The sequence below is a fragment of the Salvelinus namaycush genome, chromosome 37 (genome assembly GCF_016432855.1).
Source record: "Salvelinus namaycush isolate Seneca chromosome 37, SaNama_1.0, whole genome shotgun sequence".
In the NCBI taxonomy this organism is placed as follows: Eukaryota; Metazoa; Chordata; class Actinopteri; order Salmoniformes; family Salmonidae; genus Salvelinus; species Salvelinus namaycush.
The window spans coordinates 28,945,422-28,970,849 of record NC_052343.1 but is presented as its reverse complement, the minus strand read 5'-3'; the positions used below and the strand labels follow the sequence as shown (position 1 = coordinate 28,970,849).

The 25,428-nt window shown below is 45.9% G+C and overlaps 1 protein-coding gene across 2 annotated transcripts; it reads right to left on the bottom strand.

Moving 5' to 3' along the window:
- Positions 1 to 11,478: 11,478 nt before the first annotated feature.
- Positions 11,479 to 23,891, bottom strand: abhd5a (abhydrolase domain containing 5a). Of its 2 annotated transcripts, none has more exons than XM_038976673.1 (9): positions 23,808 to 23,891; positions 21,470 to 21,567; positions 21,209 to 21,378; positions 20,418 to 20,620; positions 14,148 to 14,302; positions 13,881 to 13,992; positions 13,293 to 13,479; positions 13,015 to 13,083; positions 11,479 to 12,833 (listed from the first exon to the last, which is right to left on the bottom strand). In XM_038976673.1, the coding sequence occupies exons 1-9, from the start codon at positions 23,837 to 23,839 to the stop codon at positions 12,789 to 12,791; spliced, it is 1,071 nt and encodes a 356-aa protein (XP_038832601.1). In that variant the 5' UTR covers positions 23,840 to 23,891; the 3' UTR covers positions 11,479 to 12,788. The 2 variants fall into 2 exon arrangements, with proteins under 2 accessions (XP_038832601.1, XP_038832599.1); XM_038976671.1 differs by lacking the exon at positions 23,808 to 23,891 and adding an exon at positions 21,911 to 22,014.
- Between the last annotated feature and the right edge of the window lie 1,537 nt (positions 23,892 to 25,428).

Sequence of the window (25,428 nt, the reverse complement as noted above, 5' to 3'; positions counted from 1 at the left end):
GATGCCTCTCTGTCTCCTTCCCTCTCTCTCTCTCTCTCTCTCTCTCCCCATCCACTCTCTCTCTCTCTCCCCATCCCTCCCCATCCACCCTCTCCCCATCCCTCCCTCCCCACCCCCTCTCTCTTTCCCCATCCCCTCTCTCTCTCCCCATCCCCCTCTCTCTCTCTCCCCATCCATCCCTCTCTCTCTCTCCCCATCCCCTCTCTCTCTCCCCATCCCCTCTCTCTCCCCATCCTCTCTCTCTCCCCATCCCCTCTCTCTCCCCATCCTCTCTCTCTCCCCATCCTCTCTCTCTCCCATCCTCTCTCTCTCCCCATCCCCTATCTCTTTCTCCATCCACTCTCTCTCTCTCTCCCCATCCCTCCCTCCCTCCCTCCCCATCCACCCTCTCTCTCTCTCCCCATTCATCCATCCCTACCCACCCCCCTCTCTCTTTCCCCATCCCCCTCTCTCTCTCCCCATCCCCCTCTCTCTCTCTCCCCATCCCTCTCTCTCTCGCTCCCCATCCCCTATCTCTCTCCCCATCCCCTATCTCTTTCCCCATCCACTCTCTCTCTCTCCCCATCCCTCCCTCCCTCCCCATCCACCCTCTCTCTCTCTCCCCATTCATCCCTCCCTCCCCACCCCCCTCTCTCTTTCCCCATCCCTTATCTCTCTCCCCATCCCCCTCTCTCTCTCCCCATCCCAATCTCTCTCGCTCCCCATCCCCTATCTCTCTCCCGATCCCCTCTCTCTCCCCATCCCCTCTCTCTCCCCATCCCTCTCTCTCTCCCCATCCCTCTCTCTCTCCCCATCCCCTATCTCTTTCCCCATCCCCCTCTCTCTCTATCTCTCCCCATCCCCCTCTCTCTCCCCATCTCTCTCTCTCCCCATCTCTCTCCCACCCCCCCACCCCTCTCTCCCCATCTCTCTATCTCTCCCACTTCATTATTTTAGTACGTTAGCTTCCATCTCCTCCCATCCTCCCCATCCTCCTCTCCTCTCTATTTTATTCCCAACCACTCTTATACAAATCTCCCTTTTTCTTGTCTTTTTATATGAAAAAGCCATTATGATTAATTTGGGCCTTAGGACATCAGACCGCTCTCTCTCGCTCTCTCTCCTTCTTTCTTCCTCTCGCTCTTTAGCTCTCACGTACATACACACACACTCTTTCTCTCTACCCCTCTCAATCCCTCTCTCGCACATACACTATAATAATACTCTACATTTAGTGCAGACATCCACAGAATGTAGGACAGCTTGCTTCAAAATCAAAGAAAAGTACTGAGGCTAATGCAACAACAACAAAAAACAATCTATATGGTTCACATTCCTGGGTAAATAAAAAATTGAATTACAAGTATCAATCATAAAACTTTGCATTACAGACAAATGCCAGTATGTTATTATGTGCTCTGGAGGTACTTAGGGCAGCGAGGTCAGAACCATCACACATTTTCCCTGAGTGTCCAATGATGAAACTCAATTGTCTGCATCCAGTCAGAATTGCATAAGGCCCAGCATACACAGCGATACGAAGAACAGCCGACATAATTACCCCATTAAACACTAATGTTCCCACATCCTCTGAGTATGACTTTCCCTGGGTGTCCCAAATGGCATCCCATTTCCTGTACAGTTCACTACTATTGACCAGAGCCCTGTGTTTATAGAGCACTACTATTGACCAGAGCCCTGTGTTTATAGTGCACTACTATTGACCAGAGCCCTGTGTTTATAGAGCACTACTATTGACCAGAGCCCTGTGTTTATAGTGCACTACTATTGACCAGAGCCCTGTGTTTATAGTGCACTACTATTGACCAGAGCCCTGTGTTTATAGAGCACTACTATTGACCAGAGCCCTGTGTTTATAGTGCACTACTATTGACCAGAGCCCTGTGTTTATAGAGCACTACTATTGACCAGAGCCCTGTGTTTATAGTGCACTACTATTGACCAGAGCCCTGTGTTTATAGTGCACTACTATTGACCAGAGCCCTGTGTTTATAGAGCACTACTATTGACCAGAGCCCTGTGTTTATAGTGCACTACTATTGACCAGAGCCCTGTGTTTATAGTGCACTACTATTGACCAGAGCCCTGTGTTTATAGTGCACTACTATTGACCAGAGCCCTGTGTTTATAGTGCACTACTATTGACCAGAGCCCTGTGTTTATAGAGCACTACTATTGACCAGAGCCCTGTGTTTATAGTGCACTACTATTGACCAGAGCCCTGTGTTTATAGTGCACTACTATTGACCAGAGCCCTGTGTTTATAGTGCACTACTATTGACCAGAGCCCTGTGTTTATAGTGCACTACTATTGACCAGAGCCCTGTGTTTATAGAGCACTACTATTGACCAGAGCCCTGTGTTTATAGTGCACTACTATTGACCAGAGCCCTGTGTTTATAGTGCACTACTATTGACCAGAGCCCTGTGTTTATAGTGCACTACTATTGACCAGAGCCCTGTGTTTATAGTGCACTACTATTGACCAGAGCCCTGTGTTTATAGAGCACTACTATTGACCAGAGCCCTGTGTTTATAGAGCACTACTATTGACCAGAGCCCTGTGTTTATAGTGCACTACTATTGACCAGAGCCCTGTGTTTATAGTGCACTACTATTGACCAGAGCCCTGTGTTTATAGTGCACTACTATTGACCAGAGCCCTGTGTTTATAGTGCACTACTATTGACCAGAGCCCTGTGTTTATAGTGCACTACTATTGACCAGAGCCCTGTGTTTATAGTGCACTACTATTGACCAGAGCCCTGTGTTTATAGTGCACTACTATTGACCAGAGCCCTGTGTTTATAGAGCACTACTATTGACCAGAGCCCTGTGTTTATAGTGCACTATAAAGGGAAAAAGGTGCCATTTGGGACACAGACACTATGTTGGTCACTGGGGCTACAAAGCATTGCTCTGTTCCTCTCCCTGAGACATCCATTCAGAGCTGCACCTCCTGGTGATATTACATATCATAGCCAGGGTTCCTTTCATTTCCTCACTTGAGCCGTTCCCTCCCGGCTAGTGTGCGGCTGGGGGGAGGGCTGGGGCCCTACACCCACCCACTCAGCATAGGATCGGCCCGGTCCAGCCTGCCTCTCCCTCATTACTCCCAGTGTCTTCCTGAAAAAGCACTTTTAAGCGTCTTAATTGCATTTGGGAGATAACCCTGTGGGTCAGTGACTGGAAGCCGGCCCATATAGAGCAGCGGGCGGCAGGGCAGGGCCGGCCTCTTTGCTTTAAATCAATGGACCATCCAGGCCTAATGCAGCTCCGGGCAGCTCCTCAGGAAGCATTAGGACTATTAGTGCAGAGCTGGCAGGATATTTATGGGCCACGGCTGCAACGGCTGCAGGGTGGTGGTGGTGGTGTGTGCAGCATGTCTGCTAGCCCAGTGAGAGGAAGAAGTGGGGGCCAAGGCCTCCTCATGCTGTGGGGTCAGCACTCCAAGCAGGGGTGATACATACAGCAGGGTGGGCTAACGGGGGCTACGACGCTGGAAAAACAGCCCACTGCAGGCCACCCCGTCCGCCCAACTGATGGGCTAGCCTCTGGCAATTAACTCCCGGCTGACAGGTTGTGGGAATTGAGTGTTTGTGTGTTTGACTGACTGGCTGGCTGACTGACTAACTGTGTGATGAGTCAACCACAGGGTCAAGCTGTTTAGATGCATCAGTTCAACTTCTTCATGTAGACTTGAGATTCACTTATTATTATGGCTGTGTGTCCCTCCAGTCTAACGGCTGATTCCTCTTTTATTTCCCTGTGAATGTGCAGCAGCCGAGTCAGCGTTTGGTAGCTGGGGGTTATGACAGACTATAGAAGAGAGCAGAAAAGTAGCAATATGAAGTGTTGAATAGAGTTTTTCAAGTCAGTAAAAAACAATTTTACCTGAGCTCATTTCTCCATCTATTTCCCTCTACAGATACACTACATGGCCAAAAGTATGTGGACACGTCCTTTCAAACAACTCATTCCAAAATCATGGGCATTAATATGTAGATGGTCCCCCCGTTGCTGCTATAACAGCCTCCCCTCTTCTGGGAAGACTTCCCACAAGATGTTGAAACATTGCTGCAGGGACTTGCTTCCATTCAGCCACAAGAGCTTGAGGTTGGGCACTGATGTTGGACGATTAGGCCTGGCTCGCAGCTGGCGTTCCAATTCATCCCAAAGGTGTTTGATGGGGTTGATCTCGACAAACCATTTCAGTATGGACCTCGCTTTGTGCATGGGGTCATTGTCATGCTGAAACAGGAAAGGGCCTTCCCCAAACTGTTGCCACAAAGTTTGAAGCACAGAATTGTCTAAAATGTAATTTTATGATGTAGCGTTAAGATTTCCTGAACCATGAAAAACAGCCCCAGACCATTATTGCTTCTCCACCAAACTTTACAGTTGGCACTATGTATTGGGGCAGATAGCGTTCTCCTGGCATCCGCCAAACCCAGATTCGTCCGTCGGACTGCCAGATGGTGAAGCGTGATTCATTACTCCAGAGAACGGATTTCCACTGCTCCAGAGTCCAATGGCGGCGAGCTTTACACCACTCCAGCCAACGCTTGGCATTGCGCATGTTGATCATAGGCTTGTGTGCGGCTGCTCGGCCATGGAAACCCATATCATTAAAGCTCCCGACAAACAGTTCTTGTGCTGACGTTGTTTCAGAGGCAGATTGGAACTCGGTAGTGAGTGCTGCACCCGAGGACAGACTATTTGTACACACTACGTGCTTCAGCTTTCGGCGGTCCCGTTCTGTGAGCTTGTGTGGCCTACCACTTCACGGCTGAGCCGTTGTTGCTCCTAGACATTTACACTTCCCAATAACAGCCCTTACAGTTGACCGAGGCAGCTCTAGCAGGGCAGAGATTTGACGAACTGACTGACTTGTTGGAATTTAAAAAAATATATATTTTACCTTTATTTAACTAGGCAAGTCAGTTAAGAACAAATTCGTATTTTCAATGATGGCCTAGGAACAGTGGGTTAACTGCCTTGTTCAGGGGCAGAACAACAGATTTTATTTACCTTGTCAGCTCGGTGATTTGATCTTGCAACCACTAGGCTACCTGCCACCCCAAAGGTGGAATCCTGTGACAGTGCCACGATGAAAGTCACTGTGCTCTTCAGCAAGGCCATTCTACTGGCAATGTTTGTCTATGGAGATTGCATGGCGGTGTGCTCAATTTTATACACCTGTCAGCAACGGGTATGGCTGAAATTGCCGAATCCACTAATTTGAAGGGGTGTCCACACACACTATATATACAAAAGTATCACAGCCTATTTGTCAGGCTGTCAAGCTGTCTACTTCAGCTCACGTCTAGGGTTTTCATTGTCAATAATGACGACGTTAGCGCGCGGTCACCTCACCTGAACACCTCCACACCGCCAGCAGGTGTTCTGAGACACAGCGACACACAACTCCCAGCTCTGTCGCCACGGATACCTAAGTGTGTTTTAAGTGTTATAAATGTCAACTTAATGCCCCGCGTGTGACACACACCGACACACACACTGTGAAACTTGTGCACACACACACATCTACTGTACCATCATGTTTTATGGATTTTTCGCAGGCCTGTTCCCCCACACATCGTCTCCAGTCGCTTGTATTTTTAGTCGTGCTTCCAGAAGAATCTGACACAACCAGCCCTGCACAGCGGATTGATTTCACTCACTCTCTCACTCCATCTGTCTTTCTCTTCTCGCTATCTCTCTCTATTTCTACATCTCTTTCTCTATATTCCTCCTTCTCTTTATCTATCCTTCTCTCTCTCTCTCTCTCTCGTCTTCCCTCCATTTTTTCCTCTATACACAGTATATTTTTGTCTCTTTCTCAATCTCTCAATATTTCTGTCTCTCTCCCTCCGTCTCTCCATGTGGCCTGTAACAGAAGCAGAGCTGTGCTGTGAGTCGTGATCCGTGTGGGAAGAGAGGGAGTCTCCCAGTGTGGAAGACAAGACAGGTAAAGAGAGGAAAGACATGGAGTGTGGAAGACAAGAGAAGACAAGACAGGCCTGCTGCGGCTGAGGCAGCATCTGCAGGACTACAGACAGACAGTCCTTTTCCACTGATACCTTTCATCTCCTTTTCACATTAATCCTTCAATGAAAAAACATATACATTCTGGAAAGCAGTTTGTGTGGCAGGTGAACTAATTCATTAATCAGGATGTCAGTTTTCTGGAAAATCAGCAGGTCTAACAGTAGTAGGGGAATGACAATGAGAGAAGAGCGAGAGGACAGAGGAAGAGGTGGTTGCTCTGTTGAACAGTGACATTCCCTCGACGTCACCCTTCACTGTTCTTTTCCTAACTGTAAATTCTACTACCCCTCCCGCGCGTCCTCCTTCACTGTTCTTTTCCTAACTGTAAATTCTACTACCCCTCCCGCGCGTCCTCCTTCACTGTCTCAGCCCATTTAGCTTTATTCTCTCCCCCCCATCTCTAGACTTATCTCTCTGAAACACAGTACCTACGGTACATCACTTCTCTTGAAGTCAGTGTTGAAATCAGGTCATCTTACAGATATAGGACAGTGACACTGAGCTTATTGTGTTGAGGTCATTGCTACTCCCTCGATGACACAAACAAGTGCATTTCCCAGGAGTCCACGAGTCTTCTCAGCAGTGGAATGCAGTGCTTCCTTACCTGCCTTGTAGCTGTATCCACACTGCCAGATAACATCCCTATAGCCCCGCTGGGAGGGGGCTCCCAAAGCCTCCGCGTCAAATGGATGTGTCATGCTCAAACTGTTATCACCATGGCTTTCATTGATTGTGATCTGTCCTGAACTATGAAGAGTACAGCGACATCATCTCCATTCTGAACGAGGAGAGCAGAGGAGGAGAATGTTTCTAGATGTGGGTTCAATTTAGATATTCATCTGACGTTCCGTCTTCCTCTTGGTGTTTGTACTGGCTCAACAATTATATCCAATCATAATAACTATTTGTATAACGCTTTGTTTCTAACTCAGTGCTTGACATAAAATAACGAAACAGACAGAAAGGATAATGAAACAAGATAGCTAATTAAAATCATACATTAAAAGCATTTTTATAAATGTGAGATGAGATGATAAGATATGACATAAGGGTGAATATTGTACCAATCCTGTGATATCACCTGTCAAAACATATCGTGCTTGTATGCAGTGAATTGAAGGTTCCGTACACCTCGTACAGTACTGTACATATTGATGTAGAATGTCCATCTGCAAACAGAGCTATATGTCAGTAGCATTTTTATTTAACAACCACCACATCCTTCTGGTGAATGAATGGATACTGCTTCATGGATCATCTTCGTCTAGAGACAAAACAAATATTGACATTTAGAGAAAGTATTACGCACTAACTGATGCAGGCGATAAGACTAGTGGTGCAGATTGGGTAGTCGTGTGATGCAACCTGGTGTCTAGACAGAGCGCAGATTTAAGCCCTGTAAGTCAGAGAAGGTCTTGCCTAAGGGTAGGACTCATGGTACCGTGTGTGTGAGAGATATGGGGGTGGCAGTGGAAACGCTAGCTGCTGCAGAGCCTTAGTGTACACTCTCTGTCTGTCAATGTAGTCCGAGAGGAAGGAGGGTGGGGGGGGGGGGAGAGCGAGAGGGGGGGAGATGACGACTGGCAGAATATAATAAATTCGATCTAATATAGGCGCCACGCTGGTTTCCTAGCAACCGTGCCCACATCCCGTCTGGCCTGTGTGCTCTGTAAGCGGCCTCCTCTAGCCCCATGTCAGGTTCATACATACTGCACTGTAGCTACACTACATGGGTCTAGACCCGTCACTGTAAACCAGGTTTATACATACTGCACTATAGCTACACTACAAAATACTGCAGTTCTAGACCCGTCACTGTAAACCAGGTTTATACATACTGCACTGTAGCTAAACTACATAGTACTGCAGTTCTAGACCCGTCACTGTAAACCAGGTTCATACATACTGCACTGTAGCTACACTACAAAATACTGCAGTTCTAGACCCGTCACTGTAAACCAGGTTTATACATACTGCACTGTAGCTAAACTACATAGTACTGCAGTTCTAGACCCGTCACTGTAAACCAGGTTCATACATACTGCACTGTAGCTACACTACAAAATACTGCAGTTCTAGACCCGTCACTGTAAACCAGGTTTATACATACTGCACTGTAGCTACACTACAAAATACTGCAGTTCTAGACCCGTCACTGTAAACCAGGTTTATACATACTGCACTGTAGCTACACTACAAAATACTGCAGTTCTAGACCCGTCACTGTAAACCAGGTTTATACATACTGCACTGTAGCTACACTACATAGTACTGCAGTTCTAGACCCGTCACTGTAAACCAGGTTTATACATAGTGCACTGTAGCTACACTACAAAATACTGCAGTTCTAGACCCGTCACTGTAAACCAGGTTTATACATACTGCACTGTAGCTACACTACATAGTACTGCAGTTACACGACATAGTACTGCAGTTCTAGACCCTTTACTGTAAACCAGGTTTATACATAGTGCACTGTAGCTACACTACATAGTACTGCAGTTCTAGACCCTTTACTGTAAACCAGGTTTATACATACTGTACTGTAGCTACACTACATAGTACTGCAGTTCTAGACCCTTTACTGTAAACCAGGTTCATACATACTGCACTGTACCTACACTATATAATACTGCAGTTCTAGACCCGTCACTGTAAACCAGGTTTATACATACTGCACTGTAGCTAAACTACATAGTACTGCAGTTCCACGACATAGTACTGCAGTTCTATACCCTTTATTGTAAACCAGGTTCATACATACTGCACTGTACCTACACTATATAATACTGCAGTTCTAGACCCTTTATTGTAAACCAGGTTTATACATAGTGCACTGTAGCTACACTATAGTACTGCAGTTCTAGACCCTTTACTGTAAACCAGGTATATACATACTGCATCTACACTACATAGTACTGCATTTCTAGACCCTTTACTGTAAATTAGGTTAATACATTACATTCAGAAAAGTATTCAGACCCCTTGACTTTTCAAAATGTTGTTACATTACAGCCTTATTCTAAAATATATATTTTTAAATGTCCATCAATCTACACACAATATCCCATAATGACAAAGCGAAAACAGGTTAAAAAAAACATTTAAACAAATACCTTATTTACATACAGTACCAGTCAAAAGTTTGGACAAACCTACAACCTACTCAATCAATGTTTTTTTCTTTATTTGTACTATTTTCTACATTGTAGAATAATAGTGAAGACATCAAAACTATGAAATAACACATATGGAATTATGTAGTACCCAAAAAAGTGTTAAACAAATCAAAATATATTTTATATTATTTTAATAGCCACCCTTTACCTTGATAACAGCTTTGCACACACTTGGCATTCTCTCAACCAGCTTCATGAGGTAGTTACCTGGAATGCATTTCTATTAACAGGTGTACCTTGTTAAAAGTTAATTTGTGGAATTTCTTTCCTTCTTAATGCGTTTGAGCCAATCAGTTGTGTTGTGACAAGGTATGGGTGGTATACAGAAGATGGCCCTATTCGGTAAAAGAGTCCATATTATGGCAAGAACAGCTCAAATAAGCAAAGAGAATGATTGTATTGTCACATACAGGTGCAGTGAAATGTGTTGATTTACAGGATCAGCCATAGTAGTACAACGCCCCTGGAGCAAATTAGGGTTAAGTGCCTTGCTCAAGGGCACGTCAACTGATTTTTCACCTTGTCAGCGCGGGCATTCGAACCAGCGACCTTTCGGTTACTGACCCAACGCTCTAACCGCTAGGCTACATGCCGCCCTACACCCACACACACCCTGTATACATTACTGTAAGTGCACACTGCACCACTCTGCATCTTAGCTTTCACCTAAGGAAGTACAGTATCCTATACCAACGGCTCTTTCCTTAGAAGTCTGTAATATTTCCATACGAGTTTGCACATTTTCATACAGCATTCATGGACTATTGATCCAGGGCTGAACCGATAAGAATAAGATAGGATGTCGTTGATATAGATATCACTGTTAACATTGTAAACGTCTTTGTCCGGAAACATTTTCAGCACCACATTCTACCCTCCCTCAGAGCTTCTGTCTCTCCCTTGTCCTAATTCACCCTCACTGCAAGCAGGTTAGCGTTTTCCTCATTCATCTTTTTCTGGAGGCAGCTCTGCAGAGCGGTCACTAGCTGGCACAGCCAGTCATAAAACCTGATGTTAAACCTAACGGTAAGCATACTGCTAACGTGTAATGAAGACCAGATAGCAAATGTTTGTTTTCATACATTTATACAATATAGCCAATTTTGACTTTGCAGCTGGCCCGTCGAGGAAATCTTTCAGTTGGGCCTCCAGGACAAGACTCATCCCAATAAACATCAACCTGCTCACTGTAATGGAGCAAGTTGAAATGCAACGCTGCAGCCTTTTCTTCTTTAGCCTACGGCAGCCATATATAGACCCTAATGCAGAAAAATAACATTATTCCTTTTACACAGCCTATTGATATTTTAAGTGGTCATAGGATGAGAAGCAGAACTGAATGATGTAACATTGACGAGTCGCTAACTGCACTTCAGCAAGGCAGGCTCCCTCCCTCCCCTCCCTGATCTGAGGGAGGTTTCCCTCTAGTGGTCATGTACTGAAATACAAGGCCTGCCCTCATCACAGATACGAACCATTACTCTTACTAACCGACAGCTCTGACATGTCAACGGGGTTGGGGGAAATATTGACAAATGTTCACCTTTGCGTTGCTCCATTTTAGAGCACAATAACAAATAACCCAGAATGGTGTAAAGTCTACCCCTGACCGTCATACTGATGTCCATGTTGCAGTTTTGTACTTTTATGGGTACTAAAAAGCTCCCGTGTTCTTCCTCTTGAGCTCTGACGACCACATTCCACACAGTGGGGTTCATCTCTCTCAAAGGAACAATTTATAGGAACGAAAGCGGTTGAGATTAGCTCTCCTCTTTGAACAGAAATCAGTGTGGAGAAAAAATGCTTGATAAAGTCACCGTGACAACAATGAATGGACACAGACTACACAATAGACACCACAGACACCACACAATAGACACCACAAACAGACACCACAGAATAGAGTGAGCTACAAGCATGGTAGATGGAAATATATCCAGTGTGGCCTTAAGAAAATAAATTGCGGTCAGAATGCAGGATAACTGCAGTAACAAATACTGCATCAAAAATACGTTTTTTTACAGCAGTAATTTTGAAGTGTAACTGCAGTACAATTCAGTTATTCTGCAATTTCTGCATCCAAAACACCACAATCGACTTCAGTTACTCCACTTTTACTGCAATCTGTTTTTGTAAAGGTGGTTTTCAGACAGAATGCCTATAAGAGTTGTAGTGTTTAAGACTGAAATATTGTTGATCTTCACAACAACACAAGTCTAGATATACATGTGTCACAACAAAGGCCACCAAAATCATAATATCCTCTTTATTATTTACAGGTATTTTACAATACATGAATAGAGAGAAGCACCATTTTTTCTTCCCCATGGTAATTGGCTTGTGATTGGAGATGTACAATGATATGAAGGACAATAATACAAAGGCATCCACATGTTCAGGAGTTAATCAAACCTTATCCTTGGGCTAGGCACATCTAGTAAACTGCTTTAGATTAAAAAAAAGGTTGCACTGGGTAGTGGCTGTAAAAGTCTAAGCAACCCACCCAATCTGCAACTTGACACAGAGATATTAGCTGAAGATGTCACCTATATGAAATAAGAGGACAGGCTGCTATAGCTATGCTAACTGATCTTAGACCTAGATACTGTGCTTTTCCAGACACAGACCCTGGATAGGTGCCTAGTAATACTATCAAATACTGTTGCAATGAATGAATGGGATTTATTGAGGCCGAACCTTCTTTCCCCACAATGGCAGCTGAGGAGAATGGAGTAGTTATCTTCAATTACTAGATTCTGATGCTTTGTTTCTGAAACCTGTTTCCTTCACCTGCACACGCTAGCTATTAATAACTGGATTATTTTAACACTAGACCACAACAAGAGCCAAAACACTGAATGAAAACACAATTATAACATCTTGAAGTGAAAACACATAAAAAGACAAGACCAAAAAGCAGCAGCAATGACTGTAGTCCCTGGTCACATACTAGGTCATTAAAAAGGCACTTCGGTTGTCATGGGGAAATCTTTTTATATTTGGTATTTATTTAACTAGGCAAGTCAGTTAAGAGCAAATTCTTAATTGCAATGACGGCCTACCCCGGCCAAACCCTAACGACGCAGGGCCAATTGTGCGCCGCACTATGGGACTGCCGATCACAGCCGGTTGTGATACAGCCTGGAATTGAGATGAAGCACTGAGATGACGCGCCTTAGACCGCTGCGCCACTCAGGAGCCCATCAGCAAAACCACAGGTCTAAAAGTTCCACAATCATGTGTTTTTAAATCAAATCTCTATGGTCCGTGGTCAGATCTACATGAGCTGTTATGACGCAAATGAAACATTTCTAAATAATCTCATGAAGGATCTTTGACAGAATGAGAATAATCCACAAGTGGGGAAATTGTAGTCTGTATCGTTCTGAAAATCATATTTCTTAAAACAGCAGATTAAAAGCTGACACACACTTATCACAAAATGACCAAAATCCCAACAAGCAGTAAAAACTATGAGCCACTCAGTAGAATGAATACAAAAGTGTCATACCAAACAATCCAGGAGAATCATCTTTTCAACACGGGGTCCTTCCCTAGTTAGCAGGCTGCTGTGCTGATGGTGGTAGGTCTACTACTGAGGACCTAAAGTGAGGATGATCGAGGTAAAAAAAGCCCTATTGAGCTGTATGCCCAGTCCTCTCCTCTCTATCCTTATGGATCACATGCTCACTGAGAGGACAAGCTATGGGCATGACGGGTATAACACGTCGCTCTCCGCAGGTTAACTAGTGCCCCCCCCCCCTCAGCCCAGCGCGTCACACACCTGAAGCACTCTGTGGTTGAAGTCCTCTGGCTGGTCAGCATAGACGTAGTGGCCCGCCCCTCTGATAGCCTGGGAGAGAGGAGGAATAGAAATATGAGATCAGATACACATTCTGGAGAATCGTATTCATCTCAGATTTAACACTTCAATTCACTTTTTTTCCTGCCACCTGCTGAATAAATCTGAATATAAAAGCTGAGCCAGCTGCCTCACACATTACTAGTCAACCACACACAGACAGCATCTTAAGTGTTCAGCTTATAGGAATTGAAACGTACTATGATCTCCACATGAGAGTTTGGCCTCAATCCTTTGATAGCGTTGCCCGAGTTACCGTCGATGCTGGAGCGTGACCCATATATCACAGTAATAGGGATGTCAGCATGGAGCAGGCCAATCCTCTGCAGCATAGGCCTCTTGGCCCACCCGTATGGGATGGTCATGTTCTTGAAGGCTGTCTCACCACTGCAACAAAGTAAACAAACATGATTATTACTAAAGAGGGAGAAGTACAGCAATAAGGTATATGATAATCTGATCTTCTCAGAATAATCGTTAATAAGCAGCTACTTTGAACTCACCTCTACAACAGAGCAAAACTAACATTATCACTGAAGTAAGGGTTTGAGACGAATGAAAATCACAGCCTATATTAAAAAAGCATTTCAGAATTGAAGTGCTTCCTGTCCATGTAATCGTATTAATCTTAATCATAACATCTTCTTCATCATGGTCGAAGAGGAAAACATTGTCATGAACTGTGTTGAAACTCACTCAGACAGACTGTAAATACAGGCCCAGAGGAAGTGGAGATAAAAAGCCAGTGAACTCAAACAGGAACTAAATAGAGAGAGAGAAGGACTAACCTGGGAGTCTGGACGTTCAGGTGATAGATATACTCTGTGACCGTGTCGTCGTTGAACATGGACAAGTATTTCTTCTTGAAGTCTGGTCTTAGAGTTGAAACAAGTGTGGGACCTTGAAAAACAAAGGAGGTGGGTTTGAAGGCTGGTAAAAACTCCATCCCATAAATAATGCAGTCATCCAGTCAGACAGGTATATAATTGAAATGTAATTTACAGTAGTATTTCTATGTCTGTCATCCATCTAGTCAGACAGGCTGCCAGTCTTACCCAGTGGCCCCACCAGACGTAGCCCTGCCAGGGGGTTGAAAGGGCTCACAATGGCTCCCAGGGCTTTGATCCACACGGGGATGGGCCTGTCCTGGTCTTCTGGGTCTGGACGCTCAGGTAAGCCCCACGGCTCAACCAACACCATGTGCTTTACCCTACAGGACAGTGAAGAGGAAAGGTCAGCCCCACAGTTCAACCAGCACCATGTGTTGCACCCTACAGGACAGTGAAGAGGAAAGGTCAGCCCCACAGTTCAACCAGCACCATGTGTTGCACCCTACAGGACAGTGAAGAGGAAAGGTCAGCCCCACAGTTCAACCAGCACCATGTGTTGCACCCTACAGGACAGTGAAGAGGAAAGGTCAGCCCCACAGTTCAACCAGCACCATGTGTTGCACCCTACAGGACAGTGAAGAGGAAAGGTCAGCCCCACAGTTCAACCAGCACCATGTGTTGCACCCTACAGGACAGTGAAGAGGAAAGGTCAGCCCCACAGTTCAACCAGCACCATGTGTTGCACCCTACAGGACAGTGAAGAGGAAAGGTCAGCCCCACAGTTCAACCAGCCCCATGTGTTGCACCCTACAGGACAGTGAAGAGGAAAGGTCAGCCCCACAGTTCAACCAGCACCATGTGTTGCACCCTACAGGACAGTGAAAAGGAAAGGTCAGCCCCACAGTTCAACCAGCACCATGTGTTGCACCCTACAGGACAGTGAAGAGGAAAGGTCAGCCCCACAGTTCAACCAGCACCATGTGTTGCACCCTACAGGACAGTGAAGAGGAAAGGTCAGCCCCACGGCTCAACCAGCACCATGTGTTGCACCCTACAGGACAGTGAAGAGGAAAGGTCAGCCCCACAGTTCAACCAGCACCATGTGTTGCACCCTACAGGACAGTGAAGAGGAAAGGTCAGCCCCACGGCTCAACCAGCACCATGTGTTGCACCCTACAGGACAGTGAAGAGGAAAGGTCAGCACCATGTGTTGCACCCTACAGGACAGTGAAGAGGAAAGGTCAGCCCCACAGTTCAACCAGCACCATGTGTTGCACCCTACAGGACAGTGAAGAGGAAAGGTCAGCCCCACAGTTCAACCAGCACCATGTGCTTTACCCTACAGGACAGTGAAGAGGAAAGGTCAGCCCCACGGCTCAACCAGCACCATGTGTTGAACCCTACAGGACAGTGAAGAGGAAAGGTCAGCCCCACGGCTCAACCAGCACCATGTGTTGCACCCTACAGGACAGTGAAGAGGAAGGTCAGCCCCACGGCTCAACCAGCACCATGTGTTGCACCCTACAGGACAGTGAAGAGGAAAGACCATACTCCATCACCACCAAACTGAAATAACTGAAACGCCTCTATGGTTGTGAACAAAATAAGTTGAGGTCGTATTGAAAGATCTGGAAAGGAAATAATCTAAACCACTAGGGCACAGTTTATTAAGTGGTCTGTCCATCAGTGAACTGAACAGGGGAAATAAAGGCGACATTTAGACAGGCAGACCAATTCTGATATTTCTTTCCCTAATTGGTCTTTTGACCAATCAGATCAGCTCTGAAAAAATTCTGATGTGAAAAGATCAGTGGTCAAAAGACCAATTAGTGGAAAATAATAACAGAATTGGGCTGCCTGTCTAAACATAGCCAAAGTGCCCCAGTCAGATTAAGAGCATTTTGTTCATAATTCAGAGCCAATTAGGAAACTCAGGATGTGGCTGGCGGGCTGCTTGAATACTAGAGAAGGACAAGGATGTGGCTGGCGGGCTGCTTGAATACTAGAGAAGGACAAGGATGTGGCTGGCGGGCTGCTTGAATACTAGAGAAGGACAAGGATGTGGCTGGCGGGCTGCTTGAATACTAGAGAAGGACAAGGATGTGGCTGGCGGGCTGCTTGAATACTAGAGAAGGACAAGGATGTGGCTGGCGGGCTGCTTGAATACTAGAGAAGGACAAGGATGTGGCTGGCGGGCTGCTTGAATACTAGAGAAGGACAAGGATGTGGCTGGCGGGCTGCTTGAATACTAGAGAAGGACAAGGATGTGGCTGGCGGGCTGCTTGAATACTAGAGAAGGACAAGGATGTGGCTGGCGGGCTGCTTGAATACTAGAGAAGGACAAGGATGTGGCTGGCGGGCTGCTTGAATACTAGAGAAGGACAAGGATGTGGCTGGCGGGCTGCTTGAATACTAGAGAAGGACAAGGATGTGGCTGGCGGGCTGCTTGAATACTAGAGAAGGACAAGGATGTGGCTGGCGGGCTGCTTGAATACTAGAGAAGGACAAGGATGTGGCTGGCGGGCTGCTTGAATACTAGAGAAGGACAAGGATGTGGCTGGCGGGCTGCTTGAATACTAGAGAAGGACAAGGATGTGGCTGGCGGGCTGCTTGAATACTAGAGAAGGACAAGGATGTGGCTGGCGGGCTGCTTGAATACTAGAGAAGGACAAGGATGTGGCTGGCGGGCTGCTTGAATACTAGAGAAGGACAAGGATGTGGCTGGCGGGCTGCTTGAATACTAGAGAAGGACAAGGATGTGGCTGGCGGGCTGCTTGAATACTAGAGAAGGACAAGGATGTGGCTGGCGGGCTGCTTGAATACTAGAGAAGGACAAGGATGTGGCTGGCGGGCTGCTTGAATACTAGAGAAGGACAAGGATGTGGCTGGCGGGCTGCTTGAATACTAGAGAAGGACAAGGATGTGGCTGGCGGGCTGCTTGAATACTAGAGAAGGACAAGGATGTGGCTGGCGGGCTGCTTGAATACTAGAGAAGGACAAGGATGTGGCTGGCGGGCTGCTTGAATACTAGAGAAGGACAAGGATGTGGCTGGCGGGCTGCTTGAATACTAGAGAAGGACAAGGATGTGGCTGGCGGGCTGCTTGAATACTAGAGAAGGACAAGGATGTGGCTGGCGGGCTGCTTGAATACTAGAGAAGGACAAGGATGTGGCTGGCGGGCTGCTTGAATACTAGAGAAGGACAAGGATGTGGCGGGCTGCTTGAATACTAGAGAAGGACAAGGATGTGGCGGGCTGCTTGAATACTAGAGAAGGACAAGGATGTGGCTGGCTGCTTGAATACTAGAGAAGGACAAGGATGTGGCTGGCTGCTTGAATACTAGAGAAGGACAGGGATGTGGCTGGCTGCTTGAATACTAGAGAAGGACAGGGATGTGGCTGGCTGCTTGAATACTAGAAGGACAAGGATGTGGCTGGCTGGCTGCTTGAATACTAGAAGGACAAGGATGTGGCTGGCTGGCTGCTTGAATACTAGAAGGACAGGATGTGGCTGGCTGCTTGAATACTAGAGAAGGACAAGGATGTGGCTGGCTGGCTGCTTGAATACTAGAAGGACATGGATATGGCTGGCTGGCTGCTTGAATACTAGAAGGACATGATGTGGATGGCTGCTTGAATACTAGAAGGACAAGGATGTGGCTGGCTGCTTGAATACTAGAAGGACAGGATGTGGCTGGCAGGCTGCTTGAATACTAGAAGGACATGATGTGGCTGGCTGCTTGAATACTAGAAGGACAAGGATGTGGCTGGCTGCTTGAATACTAGAAGGACAAGGATGTGGCTGGCTGGCTGCTTGAATACTAGAAGGACAAGGATGTGGCTGGCTGGCTGCTTGAATACTAGAAGGACAAGGATGTGGCTGGCTGGCTGCTTGAATACTAGAAGGACAAGGATGTGGCTGGCTGGCTGCTTGAATACTAGAAGGACAAGGATGTGGCTGGCTGGCTGCTTGAATACTAGAAGGACAAGGATGTGGCTGGCTGGCTGCTTGAATACTAGAAGGACAAGGATGTGGCTGGCTGGCTGCTTGAATACTAGAAGGACATGGATGTGGCTGGCTGGCTGCTTGAATGCTAGAAGGACATGATGTGGATGGCTGCTTGAATACTAGAAGGACAAGGATGTGGCTGGCTGCTTGAATACTAGAAGGACAAGGATGTGGCTGGCTGGCTGCTTGAATACTAGAAGGACAGGATGTGGCTGGCTGGCTGCTTGAATACTAGAAGGACAGGATGTGGCTGGCTGGCTGCTTGAATACTAGAAGGACAAGGATGTGGCTGGCTGGCTGCTTGAATACTAGAAGGCAAAGGATGTGGCTGGCTGGCTGCTTGAATACTAGAAGGACAGGATGTGGCTGGCAGGCTGCTTGAATACTAGAAGGACATGATGTGGCTGGCTGCTTGAATACTAGAAGGACAAGGATGTGGCTGGCTGGCTGCTTGAATACTAGAAGGACAAGGATGTGGCTGGCTGGCTGCTTGAATACTAGAAGGACAGGATGTGGCTGGCAGGCTGCTTGAATACTAGAAGGACATGATGTGGCTGGCTGGCTGCTTGAATGCTAGAAGGACCGGATGTGGCTGGCTGCTTGAATACTAGAAGGACAGGATGTGGCTGGCTGGCTGCTTGAATACTAGAAGGACAGGATGTGTCTGGCTGGCTGCTTGAATACTAGAAGGACAGGATGTGGCTGGCTGGCTGCTTGAATACTAGAAGGACAGGATGTGGCTGGCTGGCTGCTTGAATACTAGAAGGACAGGATGTGGCTGGCTGGCTGCTTGAATACTAGAAGGACAGGATGTGGCTGGCTGGCTGCTTGAATACTAGAAGGACATGATGTGGCTGGCTGGCTGCTTGAATACTAGAAGGACAGGATGTGGCTGGCTGCTTGAATACTAGAAGGACAGGATGTGGCTGGCTGGCTAGCTGCTTTAATACTAGAAGGACAGGATGTGGCTGGCTGGCTGCTTGAATACTAGAAGGACAGGATGTGGCTGGCTGGCTGCTTGAATACTAGAAGGACAGGATGTGGCTGGCTGGCTGCTTGAATACTAGAAGGACAGGATGTGGCTGGCTGCTTGAATACTAGAAGGAAAGGATGTGGCTGGCTGGCTGGCTGCTTTAATACTAGAAGGACAGGATGTGGCTGGCTGGCTAGCTGCTTTAATACTAGAAGGACAGGATGTGGCTGGCTGGCTGGCTGCTTGAATACTAGAAGGACAGGATGTGGCTGGCTGCTTGAATACTAGAAGGAAAGGATGTGGCTGGCTGGCTGGCTGCTTTAATACTAGAAGGACAGGATGTGGCTGGCTGGCTAGCTGCTTTAATACTAGAAGGACAGGATGTGGCTGGCTGGCTGGCCGCTTTAATACTAGAAGGACAGGATGTGGCTGGCTGGCTAGCTGCTTTAATACTAGAAGGACAGGATGTGGCTGGCTGGCTGGCTGCTTGAATACTAGAAGGACAGGATGTGGCTGGCTGCTTGAATACTAGAAGGACAGGATGTGGCTGGCTGGCTAGCTGCTTTAATACTAGAAGGACAGGATGTGGCTGGCTGGCTGCTTGAATACTAGAAGGACAGGATGTGGCTGGCAGGCTGCTTGAATACTAGAAGGACAGGATGTGGCTGGCTGCTTGAATACTAGAAGGACAGGATGTGGCTGGCTGGCTGCTTGAATACTAGAAGGACAGGATGTGGCTGGCTGGCTGCTTGAATACTAGAAGGACAGGATGTGGCTGGCTGGCTAGCTGCTTTAATACTAGAAGGACAGGATGTGGCTGGCTGGCTGCTTGAATACTAGAAGGACAGGATGTGGCTGGCTGGCTGCTTGAATACTAGAAGGACAGGATGTGGCTGGCTGGCTGCTTGAATACTAGAAGGACAGGATGTGGCTGGCTGGCTGCTTGAATACTAGAAGGACAGGATGTGGCTGGCTGGCTAGCTGCTTTAATACTAGAAGGACAGGATGTGGCTGGCTGGCTGCTTGAATACTAGAAGGACAGGATGTGGCTGGCAGGCTGCTTGAATACTAGAAGGACAGGATGTGGCTGGCTGCTTTAATACTAGAAGGACAGGATGTGGCTGGCTGGCTGTTTAAGGTGTTCTGATCTGAGTGTGATGAGGTTTTGGAGACATTTATCAAACAGCCATAATGAGTTAGGTTCCTGCTGAAATCTTAGCAACACAATGAGAGAAGATGATTCAGCTGAGATACAGCACAGAGGGGACTCTTTTTAAGGACATTCATGTTGTTATCAGAGGTTAGCACCTGCATACCAACATCCCGTGAGGTCTGGGGTGTACAGTATTAGTCAAGCATAGGAGGGTGAACCAAGGACTGGCTGAATACATGTAGTATTGTATCTTTAACCAAGGAGGTGGCTAAATACTAAGGAATAAAGCAACCATTCATATTGAAACCTGTCTATGGTTCTGAACTGAGGAAAGTGTTGGGTGGTGTCAGGTGGTACTTGCCTGGTGGGATACTTGAGCGAATAAGCAGCTGCCAAATAACCTCCAAAGTTATGTCCCAGCATGACCATGGCTTCCAGGCAGACTTTAGCCCTCCACTGCTCGATGGAGTCCACAAACTGGGCCTCAGCCTCCTTGGCGTCGGAGCTGAAGTAGGGCCTGCTGCTCTGGCCGAAGCCCAGCAGGTCAAAGGCATAGACGGGCCTCTATTGTTAACAATAATAATAATGAAAATTCATTTTATTTATAAAGGCACTACACAACATGATAAAACGTACTAAAAATAGAAGTCACAGTGTTAAAAAGAAAGCATACACAAAATATATAGCAGTCAGACAACAATTAGAGCTAGTTATATATAGCAGGTGTAGTTGACCAGTTGACCTATTGGTAGTTTCCTGTGCCCATCCTTCCAAATCTCTTTTGGAAGTCTGGAGAAATTCAGTATTGGATTTTGCATTTGATTGGCTGTGAGTAGAAATGAAGTTTCCCCTCCGAAGAGGCATTTCCTTGTTTTTCGTGTCTCTTTTCCTACCTTGTCAGACTACCTTTCGGTAGCCTATGCACCGTTAGTTACGTACCTTATTCATCCTTGCATAAACATCAGAAATATGATTCTAACAACCTGTTCACAGCCCCAACCATGCAAAATACTTCAGTGGTTTGATATGTGGCAATGTGACCTAGTTTCTATCTAGACTCTGTCGTACTACACCCCTTTACATTGTCTCTCAGAGGAGAACTTCCTCAGGCTTTCCAACGCTACATGAGAAGCCTGTGCTTCAGAGACTAACCTGTTGGGCCAGGGCGTCTAGGTTGAGGGCCCACAGGCCCACCCCTCCACCGAAGCCATGCAGCAGCACCAGGGGAGTCTGGTTCTTCATGTTTCCATTCAATGTGAGGGTCCACAGCATGTTACCATCCGAGATTGGGACATACTGCTGGGACACCTTGCCTGTGATGCCTGGGGATGAGACGGATCCACACATAATAATCCACAAATTGGCCATGGCTGGAAATACAGTTTGATGGTAAAGGAGAGAGGAATTCCCTACATTGCAGCATCTTCTCCTCTGCAGTCTTAAGCTGGTTCTGGGAAGTGGGGCACCAGGAGGGCAGCCAGCTGGTGATCCACGCTGTGGAAGTCCAGGACCTGCATAGACACAGACACAACTCATCAACCAGCCTAGGCTATAGCCTATACGGTCTGGGATTACATTGGTAGTCAGGAGTCATGTTGCTGACTGTTGTAATATTTCACAGCAAAAAGGAGACAAGACATTAAATGTAAAAAACAACAACTGGTAAACATGCTTCGGGATAGGTGAAAAGAAAATGACATGCAGGGTTTGTTAACTGATTGACCTGCCAGGGATGTTACTTCCTGCCTCAAGCACTGCATGCAGCAGGGAGTTAGAGCTGCACTAGCAGCATATGAGTGGGGTGCAGCCGGGGAGGTAGAGTTAGTCTAACAATCACACCGGTAGGTAGGTTACCTCAACGTTCTGTCCAGGAAAATCAACAAATTGTAGAAAAGACTATGAATACCAAGAAACATCAGTATTCGCTGAGCCAGTCTGCAGCCAAAAAACAAACTAAAAAACAGAGTGGAAAAAGGGATGTTATATGGCAGGGACTACATGCAATAGCCTTATTAATCATATGTGCTTGTGTTAATTGAATGGGAAAATGCAGTTAGTGTTGGGGATGGGATTCGCTGCATTGGACTTAGTTACATCCAAAATAAAAAACAGATAAGAACGGTAAGGTATTGGATAATTGGTTCTTGAAAGTGGGTTGCAGTAGTGGAGAAGGATGTAGTGTACTGGCCTAAAGGCTTACAAAAACCCTTGAACAAAGCTTTCAAGCCTTCCTTAAACATTTTATTTTAGGCATTTTGGAGATTGTCAATATGGCATTTCCACGGTAGCTGAATTACAATCGCATTAATAACCTTACCAATAAAAGCTATGAAGTCAACTTTATTCATTATCAGTGTCCTTTGACACCACACACGAATGAGCACAAGATTTCTTTACAGGCCTCCAAACCATCAGAAGCACCAGCCACGACAGTAGGTCCACTTACTACAAGTACATCCATGTAAGCTCCATCAGTCCGCTCTGTAGTTCTACCAATCGGTTTCACGGCTTCTGCATACGATTCATCCCGACTGATCCTATATCTCCGAGCCTCTCTCTGTACTTGGTATCCACCAAATGCTACACTGTGTTCTCCCCTACAATTACAGTACTTACCCTTCACATTGCTTCCACATTCACCGTAACCATGTGTCCCTCCTCACATCTTTTCTTTCCTTTACACTGAGCAGCTACATTCTTTGGCATTTAAAAAAATGCAGTGCATATGGGACAAATTCTCTAACGTTGAAACTAAGGAATCCAATCTGTACTTTTCTCAGCAGGACTTTATCAAACCTCAGCATCACTGATAAGCTTTCACTTCTTTGACCCTCTTTCCTACTGATCAACCTTTTGTCCTCAATCACTCTGCCTCCCTTCACATTTTCTTTAACATCATCTATGGACATAGATATTGGGACCACAGTGATGACTCCCCTCAATCTAGCATAAGCACCAGGGACATGGCTTTTAATCTTCTTCCCATTTTCAGAATAGTCTCTTGCTGAGCCTGGCTACCACACTATATTAACAATCTACCATTTCCAATGAACCGAGCTAATTTCACTTCACCTACAGCATTAGTTAGTCAGATGGGGCCTCACTTACACCCTGTGGTCTCGTCAAACACTATCACCGCTTTCCACTCCAACACATCACTACTCTTGTTTCATACCTTGGCCCTCTTAACTGCTTTCTGTATCATTATCTCTCTTCTTCCTATGTCTTTCCACTACCGACCATTCCCGTCATCCTCCCGCTCCATACCGTCAGAACTGACACCCATATTGTTCGCAACAGCTGTTCATTTCAAGCTTTAAACCGCTCCGTCGGTTTCATGACTTTTTGACGCGGAACAATGCCGCTTTCACGTGCTAGTCGGAACTAGGAACCTCGGAAATGTCCGACATTCTAACTTGTTGTTGTCAATCATCTGCCGCGTTCAACTAATTAGCAAGTCGAAATGTCCGAGTTTCCTAGCTCCGACTTGCACCTGAACCCGGCATAAACTATAAACAAGGCGACTGACACATGTCAAGTCATGAAATGTGTGTTAGTGTGTTAAATCAACTGAAAATTAACTTCAGTCTACAGGTGCTTGACGACAAACAAGAACAATCAACATGCTAGAACTAGCTAATAACAAGACAAACATATTGTATCATGATTAACTTTTTGTGGGTCACTTTTATCAATATTGTTATATTTAAAGAGTGGTTTTAAGTTTGTTTATTAAAAAAAACACACTCACCCTCTCTCAGTAGTCACCGCTTGGTCAGCCATTCTTCACACAGATAAATCACATGATCCACAAAACATGACATCACCTGGCGTGTATTCATTAGGCAGTTTCCGTTGCAAAACTTTTGCAATGGAAACCTTTTACCATACTTAAGGATCTAAACGGAAGCAAACCAAAGAGTGTCTATTGTATTGATAAGATAGTCAAGTGACCGCTCTAACAATCAAAACACATGTCCTCAAATATGGAAGGCAGGCAGGAGGTGATATCAGGTGGGACCATTTAAAAAAAAAAATTACCTTTATTTAACTAGGAAAGTCAGTAAAGAACAAACTCTTATTTACAATGACTGCCTACCGGGGAACAGTGGGTTAACTGCCTTGTTCAGGGACAGAACGACAGAGATTTACCTTGTCAGCTCGGGGATAGACCCAGCAACCTTTCGGTTACTGGTCCAACGCTCTAGTGGTTACCTGCCTATGTAACGGATGTGAAACGGCTAGCTAGTTAGCGGTGGTGCGCGCTAATAGCCTTTCAATCGGTGACGTCACTTGCTCTGAGACCTTGAAGTAGTGGTTCCCCTTGCTCTGCAAGGGCCGCGGCCTTTGTGGAGCGATGGGTAACGATACTTCATGGGTGACTGTTGTTTATATGTGCAGCGGGTCCCGGGTCGGGGCGAGGGGACGGACTTAAGTTAAACTGTTACACCTAGTGGTTAGACTAAATCTCACCAGACAATCAAGTGAGGGTTATTTTTATTATGGTCTTGCTCCCAGGATACAAGTATTGGTTCTTGTTAGTTTGGTTTGGCTAGGTTATTATTACTATTGAGGTTGTCATATAAAACACAGAATCCATAGCATTTTCTCTGATAAGAGCCTATCAAATACGACTACCAATTTTTGTGTAAATAATTTTATTTGACCATACCAGAGTGTATTTGTGGCAGAGAGGTGTGTATGTTCCGCAATATCACGTCCCACAGCGTCAGTAAAAAGTCGCGTTCTTCTTCAGGGGTGTATTACTGAAACCGTTTACTTCAAACGGAAAACGTTTTGCAACGAAAACGAGACTTTATTGGACAAGTTTATCAAAATTTGTGAGTTTATGTAGGTAGGTCCCTCCACGTCTCGTTCGCTCAGAGGAAGAGACGAAGTGAGAAGTTTTAATCGTCCCAAAATCTAGCCACGGAAATAAACCAACTAAGTAAATCATTTTTGTATGGAGGTCAATGAGTGTCGAATTTGGTAAACAAAAATGGTAATTTCTCATTTTCTACTTGACGCTTATTTGATTTAATAGACGTTTCGTTTCGGTGTTATGAATATATAAGTGGACTCACGTGGCATTTCGGCAAAAATGACTTTATATCTTAGTTGTGCCTGTTGTCAGAGCTTCTGTCCCCAGCCAAGGAGGGCATACAGCAACACCTAAATATTCTCTGCAGATTCTGTCAGACCTGGGCCCTGACAGTGAATCTCAGTAAGACAAAAAATAATGGTTCTATAAAAGGTCCTGTTTCCAGGACCATGAATACAAATTCCATATAGACACCATTGCCCTAGAGCACACAAAACTATACCTACCTCGGCCTAAACTTTAGCACCAAAGGTAACTTCTGAAAAGCTCT